Source organism: Verruconis gallopava (genome assembly GCF_000836295.1).
Source record: "Verruconis gallopava strain CBS 43764 unplaced genomic scaffold supercont1.1, whole genome shotgun sequence".
Classification (NCBI taxonomy): Eukaryota; Fungi; Ascomycota; class Dothideomycetes; order Venturiales; family Sympoventuriaceae; genus Verruconis; species Verruconis gallopava.
Window position 1 is genome coordinate 1120364 of NW_015622137.1, and position 13624 is coordinate 1133987.

The window sequence follows — 13624 nt, forward strand, 5'->3', positions numbered from 1 at the left end:
AGCCCTTGCACCCTGGCAAATAGGAGACATGCAAAGCAGCCACATGGACTATCAATGATCATCCGATCTGATCTTATCGCGAGATAATTTGAGCGGATTAAGCCCTTCGAGAAAGGATTGCTACGGCCTGTAGGAGACGTAATTTTTCAAAGGTCGTTTTTTTTATGATTCGTATCAAGTCATTTTGAAGTCCCATTTGGTAACTAGACCACACACACACACACACACATTGCACGCTCAATGGCTTCTATCATCAGCCTGTCACCTAACCCGCTCGAACGCCTGAAGTATCAACGATTGTCCATTTCGCTACACCTCCATCTCAAATACGCAACGGCATATGGAAGTAGTCCAACAAATGTGATATGTGCCTGCCCACTGATATTTTTTTTTGGGGGGGTGGGGGAGAAAAATACAAAGGGGGTATGTGGCAGTTGAACGAAGAAGAGAATCGTAGTGGTCTATCTTGCCCTCCAAATGTGTTTCAAGCGCAGAAAGATCAGACATTATGTAGTCCATGTCCTCCCGGGCCCGTGTCTCATGATATGCTGTAGTAGCTGCGGAAGCACACGCAACGTGGGTTCATACACTGGGTTGTTGCGCTGTTTTGTGGAATGTCCGAAGATTCGTCGTTGCCGAGCATGACAAGCACGTTGATTTGATGAGGACGGTCTGTCGCGTCCCACCATCTTTTAGTGACCACCCTTGTTGCGGAAAGCAAGCAAGCGCGCGAGACTCTCACGAGAACAGCCATTCTTTAAGAAGTCGTGAGAGATGAGCTCGTCGGCCGTAGCTCGCGACTTCACGTCTACGCATAAACAGACGCTTAAGAAAGCCTTGAGCTCCCTAGACAGCTTCTCCGGCTTCTTCAAACGAGGCGTACCGTGGGTAGCGATAAGATAGAGCGCCTTGAGTGGCTCCTCGTTGAGATATGGAGGTTCGGATTCAATCATCTCAATCGCCATGATACCGAGGGACCAGATATCGACCTTACTGCCATACTCCTTTTGCTTAACGACTTCGGGAGCCATCCAATACGGCGTACCGACCATGGTCGCACGCTTATTACGCTGTTCAGTAAGCTTTGCGCAAAAACCGAAGTCAGCTGAGAGAAAAGGTTAGCATGTCTACCGACAAAGACAGGTTGAGGAACCGCTCACTGATCTTAACGTTTCCTCGAGCATCGAGCAGAACATTATCGCTCTTGATATCGCGGTGAATGATGTTCTGGGCATGCAGATGCGAGAGACCCTTGCAAGTCTAAAAGGGCTTCTGTCAGCATCGTGGAGTCGACTTGAATTCTTCCTTACACTCACCTCAAGGCAGACAGTCGCGATTTGGTCCTCTGTGATGTTGGGATTGTTGTCAATGATGTCTGTCAGAGCACCACCCTCCATGAATTCCATCACGACCCAGAGCTCAGATGATTCCTCCTGCAAGAATGCGTCTAGGAAGTTAACAATATTCTCGTGTCTGCTCTCCTTCATAACGATGATCTCGTTGACGATCAGCTCCTTGCGTGGCTGGTTTCTCAAGTCCATCTGCTTGATAGCGACCTGAGCCTTGGGCCCTTGTTCACGCAGAATCTTACGAGCCATGGGCGAAGTAGCATTTTCGCGGATACGAGCAACGTAGACAGATCCAGACGCTCCCTGGCCAATCTTTTTCTGCTTGTTATACGAGTCGAGCGGTCGCTCTTTGGAAACGACCTCTCGTAACTTGGCCATAACCTCCGCCTCGCTCATGCTCGACATGCGTACCTCCTTGCGACCGCCTCCCTCTTCCTTGCGAGTAAGCGCAGCCTCTGCTTTCTTAACTTCTTGGTTCTTTGTGGGCACATTGAGTGGTTTCGGGGCTGCGGCTGCAGGGATTCGGGTCTGCGATGAGGCACTTGGTTGAGCGCGAGCTAGAGGGTCATCGTTAGTGTCTAAAGATTGTTTGCTAGTTGGGGACTGTTGCCCTGTACCATTGGAGGCAGCCTGTTGTTTAGACTGTGAAGAATAGGACGAAGTACCGTTCGGCTTGGGCGGCGCCGGGCGCGACGCTTGGAGTGGTTGCTGCGGCTGGCGCATCGAGGGGCCCTGTTGGCGGGGATCTCGGGAAGCGCTGGTAGGTGTGCTCGGGGCTGGACGAGATGGATTGTAGCGATCTGGCTGCGACACTGATGGCTTTCTCTCGTCTCCCCCATAGCCGCCAATCTCCTGCTGCGCCAAAGGCGGCCGAGACTTGGGCAAAGAAGCGTTGTATGCAGCCTGCTCTTCGCGCTCACGACGCTCGGCCTCCCTTCTCTCTTGCTCTTGTCGCCGCCTTTTCTCGTCTTCCATGCGCCGTCGCTGTTCGTCCGCAGCTCGCTGCTCTTCCTCGTCACGTCTGGATTTTTCATTGGCGGGAGAATAGTTGTTGCTTCGTTGCTGAGGGAAGGAATCTGACCGCTGGAAGTTGTTGGGTGGCTGAGGACGGGGTGGCGCGATTGAGCTGCCCACGCCACTATAGCCTAACTGCTTGTTCATCTGAGATTCCACGGGCGGTGTAGGCGTGAGGCTGGGATACTGCTGGGGATCTTCTGCTCGTTTCATAAGCTTCTCGGTGTAGAAGTTCAGAACTTCGACGACGGCTTCTGGATTGCGCTGGTAGTCGTCTTTCGAGATGGCGGACGAAGCCAACAGGCGCTCCCATTCTGGCGGCAAACCTACGAAGGCACCACTGACGGGATCAAAGCCGACGTGAACGCGGTGCGTGAAGTTGGTGGGATTGCTCACACCACCCATGCTTGGGCATCGAGTGTAGATGGAATCAATCCACGAGTAGACCTCGTCGTCGGTGGTGACCTTGCAGATGGTGACCTTGGTTGGGCCGTCTCGTGGAGGGGACTGTCCGTTGCTCGGGTTCGCAGTACGTGTGATCTCGAACGAGTATGGATGAACCTCCGAACGGGTGATGTTGGTGACATCCTTCAGGTAAATGGTGCTGGTGACCTTGCCGCTCTCATTGTTCTTCATGAAATCCAGCGTGTATTCGCGCAGTATTAGGAAGCGATCGTTCCACACAAGGCCACGCAGAATGCCGCCTTCTTCCTTGACCTTTGCCCATCCTTGCTTGAGAACCGCGAAGGATCCCCCGCCCAATCGCTCTGTTTGGCTTCGCGGAAGGAGCAGGCTTGTCTGTGAAGCACTGGCGGAGGTAGGCGTTTGGAGGCTCAAAGAGGAGACGCTGGCAGGCAAGGAGGACACCTGGGGTGTGAGATTCAGTCGTGGTCGGTCGGTTGGAGGACGTGGCGCGGGGCCTGGATTCATGAACTGGCCAGGCGTGTACAGCCTATGGCGGTGTCAGCATGCGGCTGATCGTGATACGGCGCCGGGAACTGAGAAGGGAGCTTCACAGTCCGGTGCGCGGCGCAGCCAACTGGTTCTGCATCTCGGCCTCGGGCTCACGGCGTGAGCGGAGGCCATTGGGGGCCTCAACGGGCGGGGATTTCTGCTGGCGTCGACGCTGCTCTCACGTTGCTCGCGAACCCCGTGCAGGTTCTTGGCGCTTCCAGGTTCTGGGAGGGATTGGGCACACAAGGGGAGGTGTGATCAGAACTTACTGTCCGCCTGAGGACGACATGATGTCTGTCGTCTACGAGAGAGCTCAGATCTGGGGCTCACGTAGTGCCTCTCGGTCGTCGAGGCGTGTTGGTGCAGTGCAAGAGGCAGAGTTAGAAGAGAGAGGGGGACTTTCGGCCGTGGTTGACTAACGTGCCGGCGAGGAGCACGGTCGGTGCACAGCGCGTACGGATGAAACGGCCTATATGCACAAGACTATGGCGAGCATGGAGATCTGGGCGGTGGTCGTGGACTTGGCGAAGAAGCCGTCGTTGAGTTCGCGAGGCTCAGACGGGCACGGCAGGCAGTGCAGGGTGAGAAAGCTCGTGACAGAGGCGCGAAGAGAAGCGCGCAAGGTCAAGGCTACGCTTCCGACTGATGGAAGGTCGCGAAGAGAAGGGGAGAGGGGGCGAAGGAGAGGAGGGAGAAGAAAGCGACGCGAGGGTTGGAGGCTGTCACCGGCGTGGAGACAACGTTTAGGCGGAGCGACTGGGTTTGTCGGCGTCGAAAAGAGGATGTGGTCGTGGGATCTCTGGGAGGGAGAGGACGTGCATTTGTCGGTGCTGGTTACTACTGGTCGCCCACAGCAGGCCCAGCAGCACGAACAGTGACACCGGCGGGCGACAGGGCCCCGGAGAAGCGCAAGAGCCAGGCCCGGCCACGGCTGCGGCCCCGTCCATGCAGCATCCAATGGCCTGGGGGGCCCCTCCTCTGACTCTCGCCCGCTCTCTCCCTCGTCCCTCTCACTGCGGCGCCCTCTGCCGCCCGCTTTTGGCCCCCCTCCCCCCTCTTTCTCCCTCCCCCCCAAGAGAAAGCACTCGCTACCACCTTGCATGCACCTGCTCAGCACCACTCCCGCCACCATCACCGCGACCACGCCCACAAAAGCTGCTCGCCCCTCTGCCTGTACCGCGCTGCTCTGTCTCTGTTCCAGCTCCCACCCATCGCTGGCCCTGCACTAATTCGCCGACTGTTCTCGGGCGAGGCCCCGGCTGCCGACGGCGGCAGACCCGCAAATGACCTTCGCTCATGCGAACCCAAACGCCCATCCGTCAGCGTGCCACCGTCAAATCATGCCCCGCCGTTGTGTTCTCGTCGTCCCTCCGCTCCAGGAGTGGGAGTTTCTCGTCCGCTGCCGTGCCCAACTCGCTTGTGCCCCCCGTCCGGCGTGTTCTTTGTTTGGAGCGGTTCTCCTTTGTTAGCGCCAAGCTCTCGCCCACCTGCTCCAGACTTTTCTGGCTTCGGCTCCGTCGTCCATTCGGCGTCACGCCCTCCCCAATCATCGTCATTATTGTCATCGGCATCATTATCATCATCGTCGTCATTATCATCATCGCTGCCATCGTCATCACAGCTGCGATCCTCGCCACGTCCCCAGCCTGCCCCACCACCATCCTCACGTCTTTCCTACGCCTGCCCTGCTGCCATCTGTGATTCTTTGCTTCCCTCTGCGGCTGTCCACGCTTGATGATGATGATGCGACCCTGCTCTGCGGCATCTTGTTTCAGCGCGAGAGCACGCCGCAAAGCATGCTAATTCCCACCGTGAACCCATGCAGATCGGCTTCTGATTTGCTTCCGCTCCGCTGTAGGTTACCACCCGTCGTGTTTCAGACCAGCCCGGCCTCAAAACTTGCCGGATCCACTCCCAGCCTGAGACAAGGGCTGCATCCACCATCTTGCTGTGATCGGACAAGCTGGCCTCTTTCGTCAATCTTTCCTGCACCTTGCGCCTTGCCCTTCCAGAAACCAGCCGCCTTGTTTCCTCTCTGAGCTGGCGCCTCCGACCATCTGCACGTGAGTGTCTCTCGCTACGCCATCTTGTGCTCTCACTGTACTTGCTTAGCAATTTCGACCCATTGCCAAGTTATCACGCCGTTACTCAAAGGCACTAGATATGCTCTTTTTGCATTAGGTATCTACGTCTGCCTTTAATCAAAAACGGAATGAGGTTGACCAACTGCCTTTGCTCGGTGCTCTCTCCTCCTTGATAGCGCCATAAGAAACCAAACTGCACACATGCTACGACGCTTCGCAGCATCGCGACACCACCCCCTCCTCCCTCCCCCCAACCATCAATTAAGCACATAGTAACGCCGAACGCTTTCGCCATTATGCATATCCACAAGGGGAAAAACATGTCATGTACAGTCGTCCGCCCGTCAGCAATAGAAACCTGTTTGCCCAAGTCGCAGTCTCTCTTTCTTTCCCCTCCCGCTTCAAAATATGTCAATGTACTGCCTCTCCCCTGGCGCCAAGCTGCCTTGATAATTGTTCCCGTTTATGGACTGGTACTGCCCGTTAGCTAGCTTGGTTGGGGATGCTGAGCGTGCTCGTGTTCCACCTATGCCTGTTGACTGAAGGCCTTGTTCTTGACTAGGCCCGCCCATGTACCGCTCCATAAACGTCACGTAGTCGTATTTCGGTAGATTGCGGTCTTCCTCTGTGCCAGCGCCCTTGTGTGGTGGCATCGTCCTGACCAGCTCTTCCACAAGCTCGTCCGGGATGAGAGAGTGTCGGAGGTCCAGCTCCGTCACGTACGGCTGCCGTCGCAAATCAGTATCAGTATACGTGTGTTGTCAACTGACGGGTGGCTCTTACCTTGCCGTCCGCGACCTCCTTGAAACTCTCGAAGACTTGCTCGGCGGTGTTCTGGTCTTCCGTCACGTCCACCATGAACCTGATGAACTGCTCGAACGTGACATAAGAACGTCCGCCGCTGATTTCCTTGAATTTTTCGTGCATCTCTTGCTCGTCGTACACAAGGCCAAGACTGGCAAGCGCTGCGGAAAACTCAATCTCTTGCAATGAGTTACTGAGGTCGCGATCGAAATGTCGAAACACCGACTCAAACTCCTCTAGCTGTATGGGCGTCAAATTGGTCATGTTTCGTGCCACAAGCTGATTCTCGAGAAAAGCCAACTTCTTCGAAACGCTAGATCGCACCAGTCCGAGCTCGTACTCCAGCTCGTCATACGTGTACGTAGTGTAGTCGTTTTCTTCGATGTTCGCCTCGACACAACGCTCATCGATGGCTTTGATCATTTGTAAGTACTCGTCAAGTGGCGGAAGATGTTCGTTAAGGCTCTTCGCATGCTGTAATTGGTCCTCGATGTCGCCGTCTAGCCCAGATATGGAAGTGGATATCGTGCTCATTGTAAGTGCAAGGCTGTTCGCCCGATCTGCAAAGTCCCGGCGTAACTTGTCCTTGATATCCCTAATGGTCTCGTTGATCAGCTGACTTCGATCTCTTTCGGCCTTCATTAGTCCTGCCCAAGCACGATCCAGAGCCTCAAGACTAAGCTCTGGTGGAGGGCTGTACGGCAACAGACGGTATGTGCTAAGCTTTGTCTTAATGTTGCCGAGCAAGTTAACCAGGTCTGTCTTTTCTGCCACCCATGTCCGCTTTTGTTTGCGCTTGAAATCAGCGAGCACAGCCGCGTGTTGTTTCGCGTTGGTGTAGCTACCGTCGAACTCGGCCTCATCCCATTGTTGCCTCTGCTGAGCGATCTGCTGAAGCAGCTCTCTCATCCGCCGCTCGAAGGAATTCTGCATCTCCCAAGCCCCTTGCATATTGGTGACAAACTTCTCTACTCGCCGGCCAGCATTTTCAACTTTCTCCATGTGTGAAAATGCGTGGAACCAGTATGCAATATACGTCATCAGTGATCTTTCATCTGGCTTCGCAACGTCACACACGTCCTCGACATCAAGAAGATCTGGGATGCCGATTTCATTTGTAGCGATGTCGAATGCCAATGCCATGTTTCCGCGATGGTCGTTCTTGTCCAAGCTGTCATAGTCGATCAGATCTGGACGGTGAATATCTAGAAGGGCGCAGAATGCCAGTCCATCGTTCCAACTGGTCGAGAAGTCCCGGACCTCGACTTCATCGTAGCAAGCAGTCTTCCTTTGGCACCACAGAAGCAGACCTTCTTTAGCGCTAAGACCTTCTTCATTGATATCACTGATCGTGAAGCGTAGAATAAGCGTCCATATCAGACCGAGAATGATCTTTCGATTTCCGTCGACTACATCTTCGGCGCCAATATTGGTCAACTGTATGCCTCTTGCCTTGATAAAGTCCAGACATTTATTCACGTTCTCGAACTTCTGCACTCGTAATTTAGGCTTCGATGCATATCTTCCGAGCGATTCGCCACTGAGGACTTCGAGAAGGTGGACGAGAATGACCTGACAAATATTCTTGTCAGTTGCTCATGTCTTGCGCGGCTCGGCCGCAACGAACGACGATCTTAGACACATACTCCGTCGGAAAGATCTCGTACAAGATCTTTGATTTCAACTTCTCTTTGCTTCAGTTTACTGTTCAGCCTGCCATCGCGAAGAGATCAGCATGTTATCTTTCACCACCCGTGTGCCGTAAAAGCCGATGTGTTTATTCACCATTTCTTGAACGTCTTCTCCTGGACGACAACCCACTGAGATTCAAATAGGTGTGCCATGTCGGTAGGACGCTGGCTGGAAGGAGGACATTTGAGGGATATAGGGTCGGAGTTGTTCAGGCGGTGTCAAGATTAATTGACCAAAACCGCAGGTGAAGACGGCTGGTCTCTAGGGATGCAGTGCTGCGTGTGTTGTTCCCGTGCCAGGGCATAGCGCCAAGACTGTTTACGCATCTTTGCGGGCTCGTCTTCCGCGTAGCAAGGCTGACTGTCACTTTGTTCCTACTTTCACTATGCAAGGAAACCTTGCTTCCCAATCTTACTCTTCAATTAAATATACCCCAATCTTTGTGATTGGCTTTGCACCTTACGCATCTAGCACTCAGTTTTCTGCGCGTCCTGCAAGATACTGTCCGATTTCGGCGGACCCCACCACGTAAGCTCGTCCTCAATTCCATCTAGCCTTGAGCATGCCGTACGTGGCTGAGGGATTCATTGTATTAGTCTAATAGAACTCACCAAATTTGAAGACACTGCCCGTCATACAGTTATGCCAAAGCCGTGTTGAAGACGCGTGCCTTCAACACATATCAAGTACTAGTTCGGCTCACACGTGTTCCTTATATCACAATCCTATCGCTCGCGTCAACAGGATAGAAGACCGTGCAAATATGGCACCAGAAGCTGCTAGTTCTTTGCCGTACCGTGAGCCAGATATTGTATCGATCCTGACGTTGACTTCATTCTTGCTCCTTTCGAATCTTGTTAACTATGTTCTCGATCGCGTTTTATACTGTGGACTATTAGGGCAGATTCTAATTGGGGTTGCGTGGGGAACGCCAGGTGCGAGATGGCTTGATGAGGGACTTGAAACGGCTATTGTGCAGCTGGGTTATCTGGGTTTGATCTTGCTGGTGCATGAAGGTGCGCTTTTCATATGTGACGAATTATCGCATCGTATGCTGACACCACTACAAGGAGGATTGTCCACATCATTCCGATCATTGAAGGACAATTTCGTACTTTCCGTGCTTGTCGCCATGACTGGTATTTGCGCTCCAATCGGTATCTCTTTTTCGCTAAGCGGTGTCATGAATGCCATGCCCATGCAATCATTTGCTGCTGGAGCTGCGCTTTGTAGCACGAGTCTCGGGACTACGTTCACCATACTCGGGACAACAGGACTGGTAAAGACACGCCTGGGAGTTGTTCTTACCTGCGCCGCTATGCTCGACGATGTAGTTGGCTTGGCGATGGTACAAGTTATAGGCAATCTAGGCGAATCTAACTCGAACTTGAGCATCTTAACCGTCGTTCGGCCAGTCTTGGTGTCGATTGCCTTCGTTGTCATTTGTCCACTGCTCTGCTGGATGATCATAAAACCAGTGACGCTTAGGGTTAACGCTTTGCGGGAACGGAACCGTGAAGGTATCATCAATTGTCTGCTGGCTTGTGAAGCTGCTGCGATTTTTATTCATTTTGCTTTTTTGATTACCTTGGTAACTGGTGCAACGTACGCAGGCACATCGAATCTGTTTGCTGCATACCTTGCAGGTGCTATAATCAACTGGTGGCACAACGAGCTTCCACACGTCGCTATAACTACCGAAGATATCGAAAAGAAAGACGGTAGCCATACTTCTCTTATGATTAGACAACGAATGCCTTGCGATGGCTTATCCATCTATAAGAAGTACTGCGCAACAACAAACGAGCGAATCCTCAAGCCTTTCTTCTTCGCTTCTATTGGCTTTTCGATTCCGATTACACTCATGTTTGACAGTCCCACGGTTTGGCGAGGCATCATCTATGCCGTTCTCATGGTGGTTGCTAAGCTGACCTGTGGTGCTTGGCTTATTCGCTTTTCGATCAATCTACCTAGTTTTCCGGTACTGCATCAAGTTAAGACTTTACATGTATCACATCTCTGGGGCAAGGACGACGCTGCACCCATCTCAAAGACTGATGCAAACAGGGAAACCGCAAGTCGGCAAGGCCATGAAAATGCTTCAAAGGACTCAAATGGGCAGCATACCAGTCATGCAACTGATACAGACGTAATTACTCCAATATCAGAGGCGTCTCAGTCAAATCCACCAGTTCTGGACCACCAGAAGAGCGCATCCCAATTAGATAACGCATCTCGAGATACAGCTCCTGCAGTAAGGCCCTATTCGTTGTACCCAGCAACCATCCTTGGTTTCGCAATGGTTGCAAGAGGCGAAGTCGGCTTTCTGATATCATCACTAGCTGATAGCAACGGTATTTTCTCCATGTCTGGAGACGATCAGGTCTTTCTCGTTGTGACATGGGCAATTGTTGTGTGTACAATTATAGGGCCGATTGCTGTTGGCCTCCTGGTACAAAGGGTAAAAACATTGGAGAAAAGAAGATGTTTTGGCGCAAAGGACGTGCTTGGTGTTTGGGGTGTGGAGTAAGGCGCAAGGTTTGGAGTATATGTTTATTAATCATAGATTTCCTTGTCTACTTCGTTCTTTCATGAAGCATCTCATGGTCAGTAATGTGTTTTGGCGACCTGATGTCCATCTTGATGCCGAAAGTAGCAACGAACCCCAGTTCTCAGTAGTCAGACGCAAGATTTGCGTCCTTAGTGGGACCAACACATTGAAGTGCGGCGGAGCTTGTCAGTCAAACTTTGAGAGCATTAGTTCGGTCCAAAATAGCATTTAAACTCTTATCTTACTGGAGTCAAAAACGATTCCGCAACGAATCTTGCCCGGGCGTTCAACTGGAGTTCTCAAATTAGCAATGCGGGGCACCGCACAGAATTCTGAACTTACGAAGAGTTTCATCTCTGAGATCTCCTTGTCAACTTCCTCCATGAATTGAATGATAAAGTCAACTAGTTTGTGCTTCAACATCTCCTCAGTGTGATAGTTCGTAATCAGGAATGAAATATCATAGCCCTACGTCAGATGGTCAGTCGGGACATACTTTTTTAAATTCACAAAAGGAAGTTTACCTTAATCGGTTTTCGTCTCAAGATGAAAAAAGCTTCCGCTCTCTGAGTTAAGAAACGCGTGAACTTATGCACAAGAATGTGCTCGATCTCATCGGCCTGCTTGATCTTGATACTAATGCGGACGCTGTTGATACTTGGCTCGATCAAGACTTTCTCATTGTCATTCCGGGACACAGTCAGAGGATTTAGAAGAACCTCTGGCGAGCTCGCAGCTTCGATTTCAGGTACATTATGTCTTTCCGAAACTTGCGAAGCGAAGTTGGACAGAGACAGAGCTGCCGTTAGGGATGACCGAACACATTGTAGGTACGGTCGAAGTGATTGAGACTTGTAAACTTAACAGAAGTTTCACAGGCAGAACTACTATGAAACTTACCATTCTCTGTGGTTCTTCACCTCGACCCAAATACGCCGTCCGTAAGTCGTCGTTAAAGCTCCTGCCTAGTGATGTCCCGCCGAAGTGCGACGTAAGTCTTGGCTGATGCGAGCTTGAGCCTAAGGCCACAAGCCTCGCCCGCATTCGCTCTTACGCGCACGGACGTTCAAGGTCGTCATTCGCCGCGTTTAGAAATCAACAGAAGATCCAGCCTGAATGTACAATTTGCTCTCGCAAAATTAATCGTCACAGTCTTGCTTTCCGTATACTGAGGATTTGGAAACATGGCCACCATACCAAGTATGTGATGCACCAAAAGCAGTGCTGGGGCATGAAAAGCTTACTACGCCAACAGTCATTGTAAAGCACCAAGGCAAGAAGTATGAGGTCGAAGTAGATCCAACCACGAAGGGCGAAGACTTAAAACTGCAGCTCTACTCCTTGACCAATGTAGAGCCTGAAAGACAAAAGATTCTGGTAAAAGGTGGTCAGCTCAAAGATGACGCGGATCTTTCTAAACTAGGCTTCAAACCAAATCAAGTTTTGATGATGATGGGCACACCTTCCAGCGACAGCAGTGCGATTGAGAAGCCCAAAGAGAAGATAAAATTCCTGGAGGATATGACAGAAGCTGAGGCTGCCCAGTCTGAAGGCGCAATACCGGCAGGTCTGCAGAATCTTGGTAATACGTGCTATATGAACTCGACACTGCAAACTCTGCGGTCCATACCTGAGTTGCAGGATGAGTTGGCAAAATACAAGGCGAGCTCTTCGCCAGACGGTCCATCACCATTTAGCTTCGCCGGCTCTGCAGGGTTAGGCAGTGTGATTGACCTCACAGCCAACTTACGAGATCTTTTCAAGCAGATGTCCGAAACTCAGGAGGGCTTTCCTCCGCTTGCATTTTTGAACGCTCTGCGAACAGCATTTCCGCAGTTTGCGCAGCGCTCGAGAGAAGGACACGGCTATGCGCAACAGGATGCAGAGGAGGCATGGTCGCAAATTGTATCGCAGTTACGCGTAAAGCTCAAGCCAAATGAGACCGCGGGAGGAGAATCTACCAAGAATTTTCAGGATGTTGGCTTCATTGATAAGTACATGGCAGGAAAGTTCGCTACCAGCATGGAGTGCGACGATCCAGCGGCGAAGGAGGCAGGAGAAGAGCCCGTCAAGGGCGAAGATACTTTTCTCAAACTGAATTGCCACATCACCGGAGAAATAAATCATTTGAGAGACGGTCTTATCGCAGGTTTGAGCGAGAAGATCGAAAAAAAGTCGGAGGTGTTGGGCAGAGATGCTGTCTACACGAAGACATCACGCATATCACGCTTGCCGAAGTACTTGACAGTTCACTTCATGCGCTTTGACTGGAGAAAGACAACAAACAAGAAAGCGAAGATAATGCGTAAAGTAACATTTCCACAAGAGCTTGATGTCGTCGAATTCTGCTCAGACGACCTCAAGCGTCTGCTAATTCCTGTGCGCGACAAGATCCGAGAAATCAGGAAAGAGATCGAAGACGACGAGCGCGCGCGCAAGAGGCAGAAACGTATAAACGCTGGACAAGAAAATGACGTGATGTCGGCTACTGAAAGCAAGTCAGCAAAGGAGAAGAAAGAGGAAGAGAAGTCTGGGAATAAGGCATCTTCTGGACGAGATACGGAGATGCCTGACGTCGAATATAAGACGGATGCTCAAATCGAAGCTGAGCGCGCTGCGTCAATACTGGCCGCGAAGAAGGAGCTGCTTGCCATGGTTGACCCTAAGCTGACTGAAGACATTGGAAGTAATCAGACAGGTCTATATGAGTTACGAGGTGTCATCACACACCAAGGTATCACTGCCGACAGTGGCCACTACACGGCCTTTGTGAAAAAGGCTGCAAGGAAGGATCCCGTTACGGGCAAGCAAAAAGAGGAAGATGGCAAATGGTGGTGGTTCAATGACGACAAAGTCTCCGAGGTCGATGCAGACCGCATCGAGACTTTGTCTGGAGGAGGTAGGCTTTTCCGTCCGTCATACACGACGTACTGCTAATAAGCTATCGGTAGGCCAGGGACACTCAGCGTTAATTCTGCTGTACCGAGCGGTGCCTCTTCCAGACATTGAGGAGTAGGCGTCAGTGACATTCACACAGCGTCAACGGAGTTATGAAATGCATGTAGAAGCGAGTACTACGGATTATGGCACAGAACAGGGTTTCCTTGGGGCATTCATGGCTGATTTAGAACTAGACTATTTGCAAGAACAGTCGAGCATGAAAAGCGAGTTCCATC

The 13624-nt window shown here is 51.7% G+C and overlaps 6 protein-coding genes across 6 annotated transcripts; 2 read left to right on the forward strand and 4 right to left on the reverse strand.

The window, feature by feature from the left end:
* Positions 1–142: 142 nt before the first annotated feature.
* PV09_00422 (uncharacterized protein) lies at positions 143–4120 on the reverse strand. The gene is made up of 5 exons (XM_016353161.1): positions 3587–4120; positions 1967–3315; positions 1317–1906; positions 1161–1260; positions 143–1105 (listed from the first exon to the last, which is right to left on the reverse strand). Exons 1-5 carry the CDS (start codon positions 3604–3606, stop codon positions 693–695), a joined length of 2472 nt encoding a protein of 823 aa, XP_016219418.1. The 5' UTR covers positions 3607–4120; the 3' UTR covers positions 143–692.
* Positions 4121–4655: 535 nt separating this feature from the next.
* On the reverse strand, positions 4656–5261 carry PV09_00423 (uncharacterized protein; the record flags this gene model as incomplete). Its single annotated transcript, XM_016353162.1, has 2 exons — positions 4656–4920; positions 5128–5261. 2 exons carry the CDS (start codon positions 5259–5261, stop codon positions 4656–4658), a joined length of 399 nt encoding a protein of 132 aa, XP_016219419.1.
* A 210-nt stretch (positions 5262–5471) lies between these two features.
* On the reverse strand, positions 5472–8172 carry PV09_00424 (uncharacterized protein). The gene is made up of 4 exons (XM_016353163.1): positions 7991–8172; positions 7852–7918; positions 6185–7777; positions 5472–6126 (listed from the first exon to the last, which is right to left on the reverse strand). The coding sequence occupies exons 1-4, from the start codon at positions 8047–8049 to the stop codon at positions 5803–5805; spliced, it is 2043 nt and encodes a 680-aa protein (XP_016219420.1). The 5' UTR covers positions 8050–8172; the 3' UTR covers positions 5472–5802.
* Positions 8173–8488: 316 nt separating this feature from the next.
* PV09_00425 (uncharacterized protein) lies at positions 8489–10427 on the forward strand (the record flags this gene model as incomplete). The annotated part of the gene is made up of 2 exons (XM_016353164.1): positions 8489–8913; positions 8968–10427. The coding sequence occupies exons 1-2, from the start codon at positions 8661–8663 to the stop codon at positions 10425–10427; spliced, it is 1713 nt and encodes a 570-aa protein (XP_016219421.1). The 5' UTR covers positions 8489–8660.
* On the reverse strand, positions 10142–11492 carry PV09_00426 (uncharacterized protein; the record flags this gene model as incomplete). Its single annotated transcript, XM_016353165.1, has 5 exons — positions 10142–10643; positions 10694–10738; positions 10791–10916; positions 10973–11299; positions 11349–11492. 5 exons carry the CDS (start codon positions 11490–11492, stop codon positions 10635–10637), a joined length of 651 nt encoding a protein of 216 aa, XP_016219422.1. The 3' UTR covers positions 10142–10634.
* Positions 11493–11632: 140 nt separating this feature from the next.
* PV09_00427 (uncharacterized protein) lies at positions 11633–13464 on the forward strand (the record flags this gene model as incomplete). The annotated part of the gene is made up of 3 exons (XM_016353166.1): positions 11633–11648; positions 11704–13347; positions 13400–13464. The coding sequence occupies 3 exons, from the start codon at positions 11633–11635 to the stop codon at positions 13462–13464; spliced, it is 1725 nt and encodes a 574-aa protein (XP_016219423.1).
* Positions 13465–13624: the final 160 nt, after the last annotated feature.

Excerpts from the sequence above, each read along its gene's own strand:
- PV09_00422 (XM_016353161.1), bottom strand. The coding sequence starts at position 3,606 with ATGTCGTCCTCAGGCGGACA. Across the intron at positions 1,907-1,966 it reads ACAACAGGCTGCCTCCAATG|CTCGCGCTCAACCAAGTGCC; the intron begins GTACAGGGCAAC and ends ATGACCCTCTAG. Across the intron at positions 1,106-1,160 it reads TCGAGGAAACGTTAAGATCA|CTGACTTCGGTTTTTGCGCA; the intron begins GTGAGCGGTTCC and ends CTTTTCTCTCAG.
- PV09_00424 (XM_016353163.1), bottom strand. The coding sequence starts at position 8,049 with ATGGCACACCTATTTGAATCTCAGTGGGTTGTCGTCCAGGAGAAGACG. Across the intron at positions 7,778-7,851 it reads TACGAGATCTTTCCGACGGA|GTCATTCTCGTCCACCTTCT; the intron begins GTATGTGTCTAA and ends AATATTTGTCAG. Across the intron at positions 6,127-6,184 it reads AGGAGGTCGCGGACGGCAAG|CCGTACGTGACGGAGCTGGA; the intron begins GTAAGAGCCACC and ends TTGCGACGGCAG.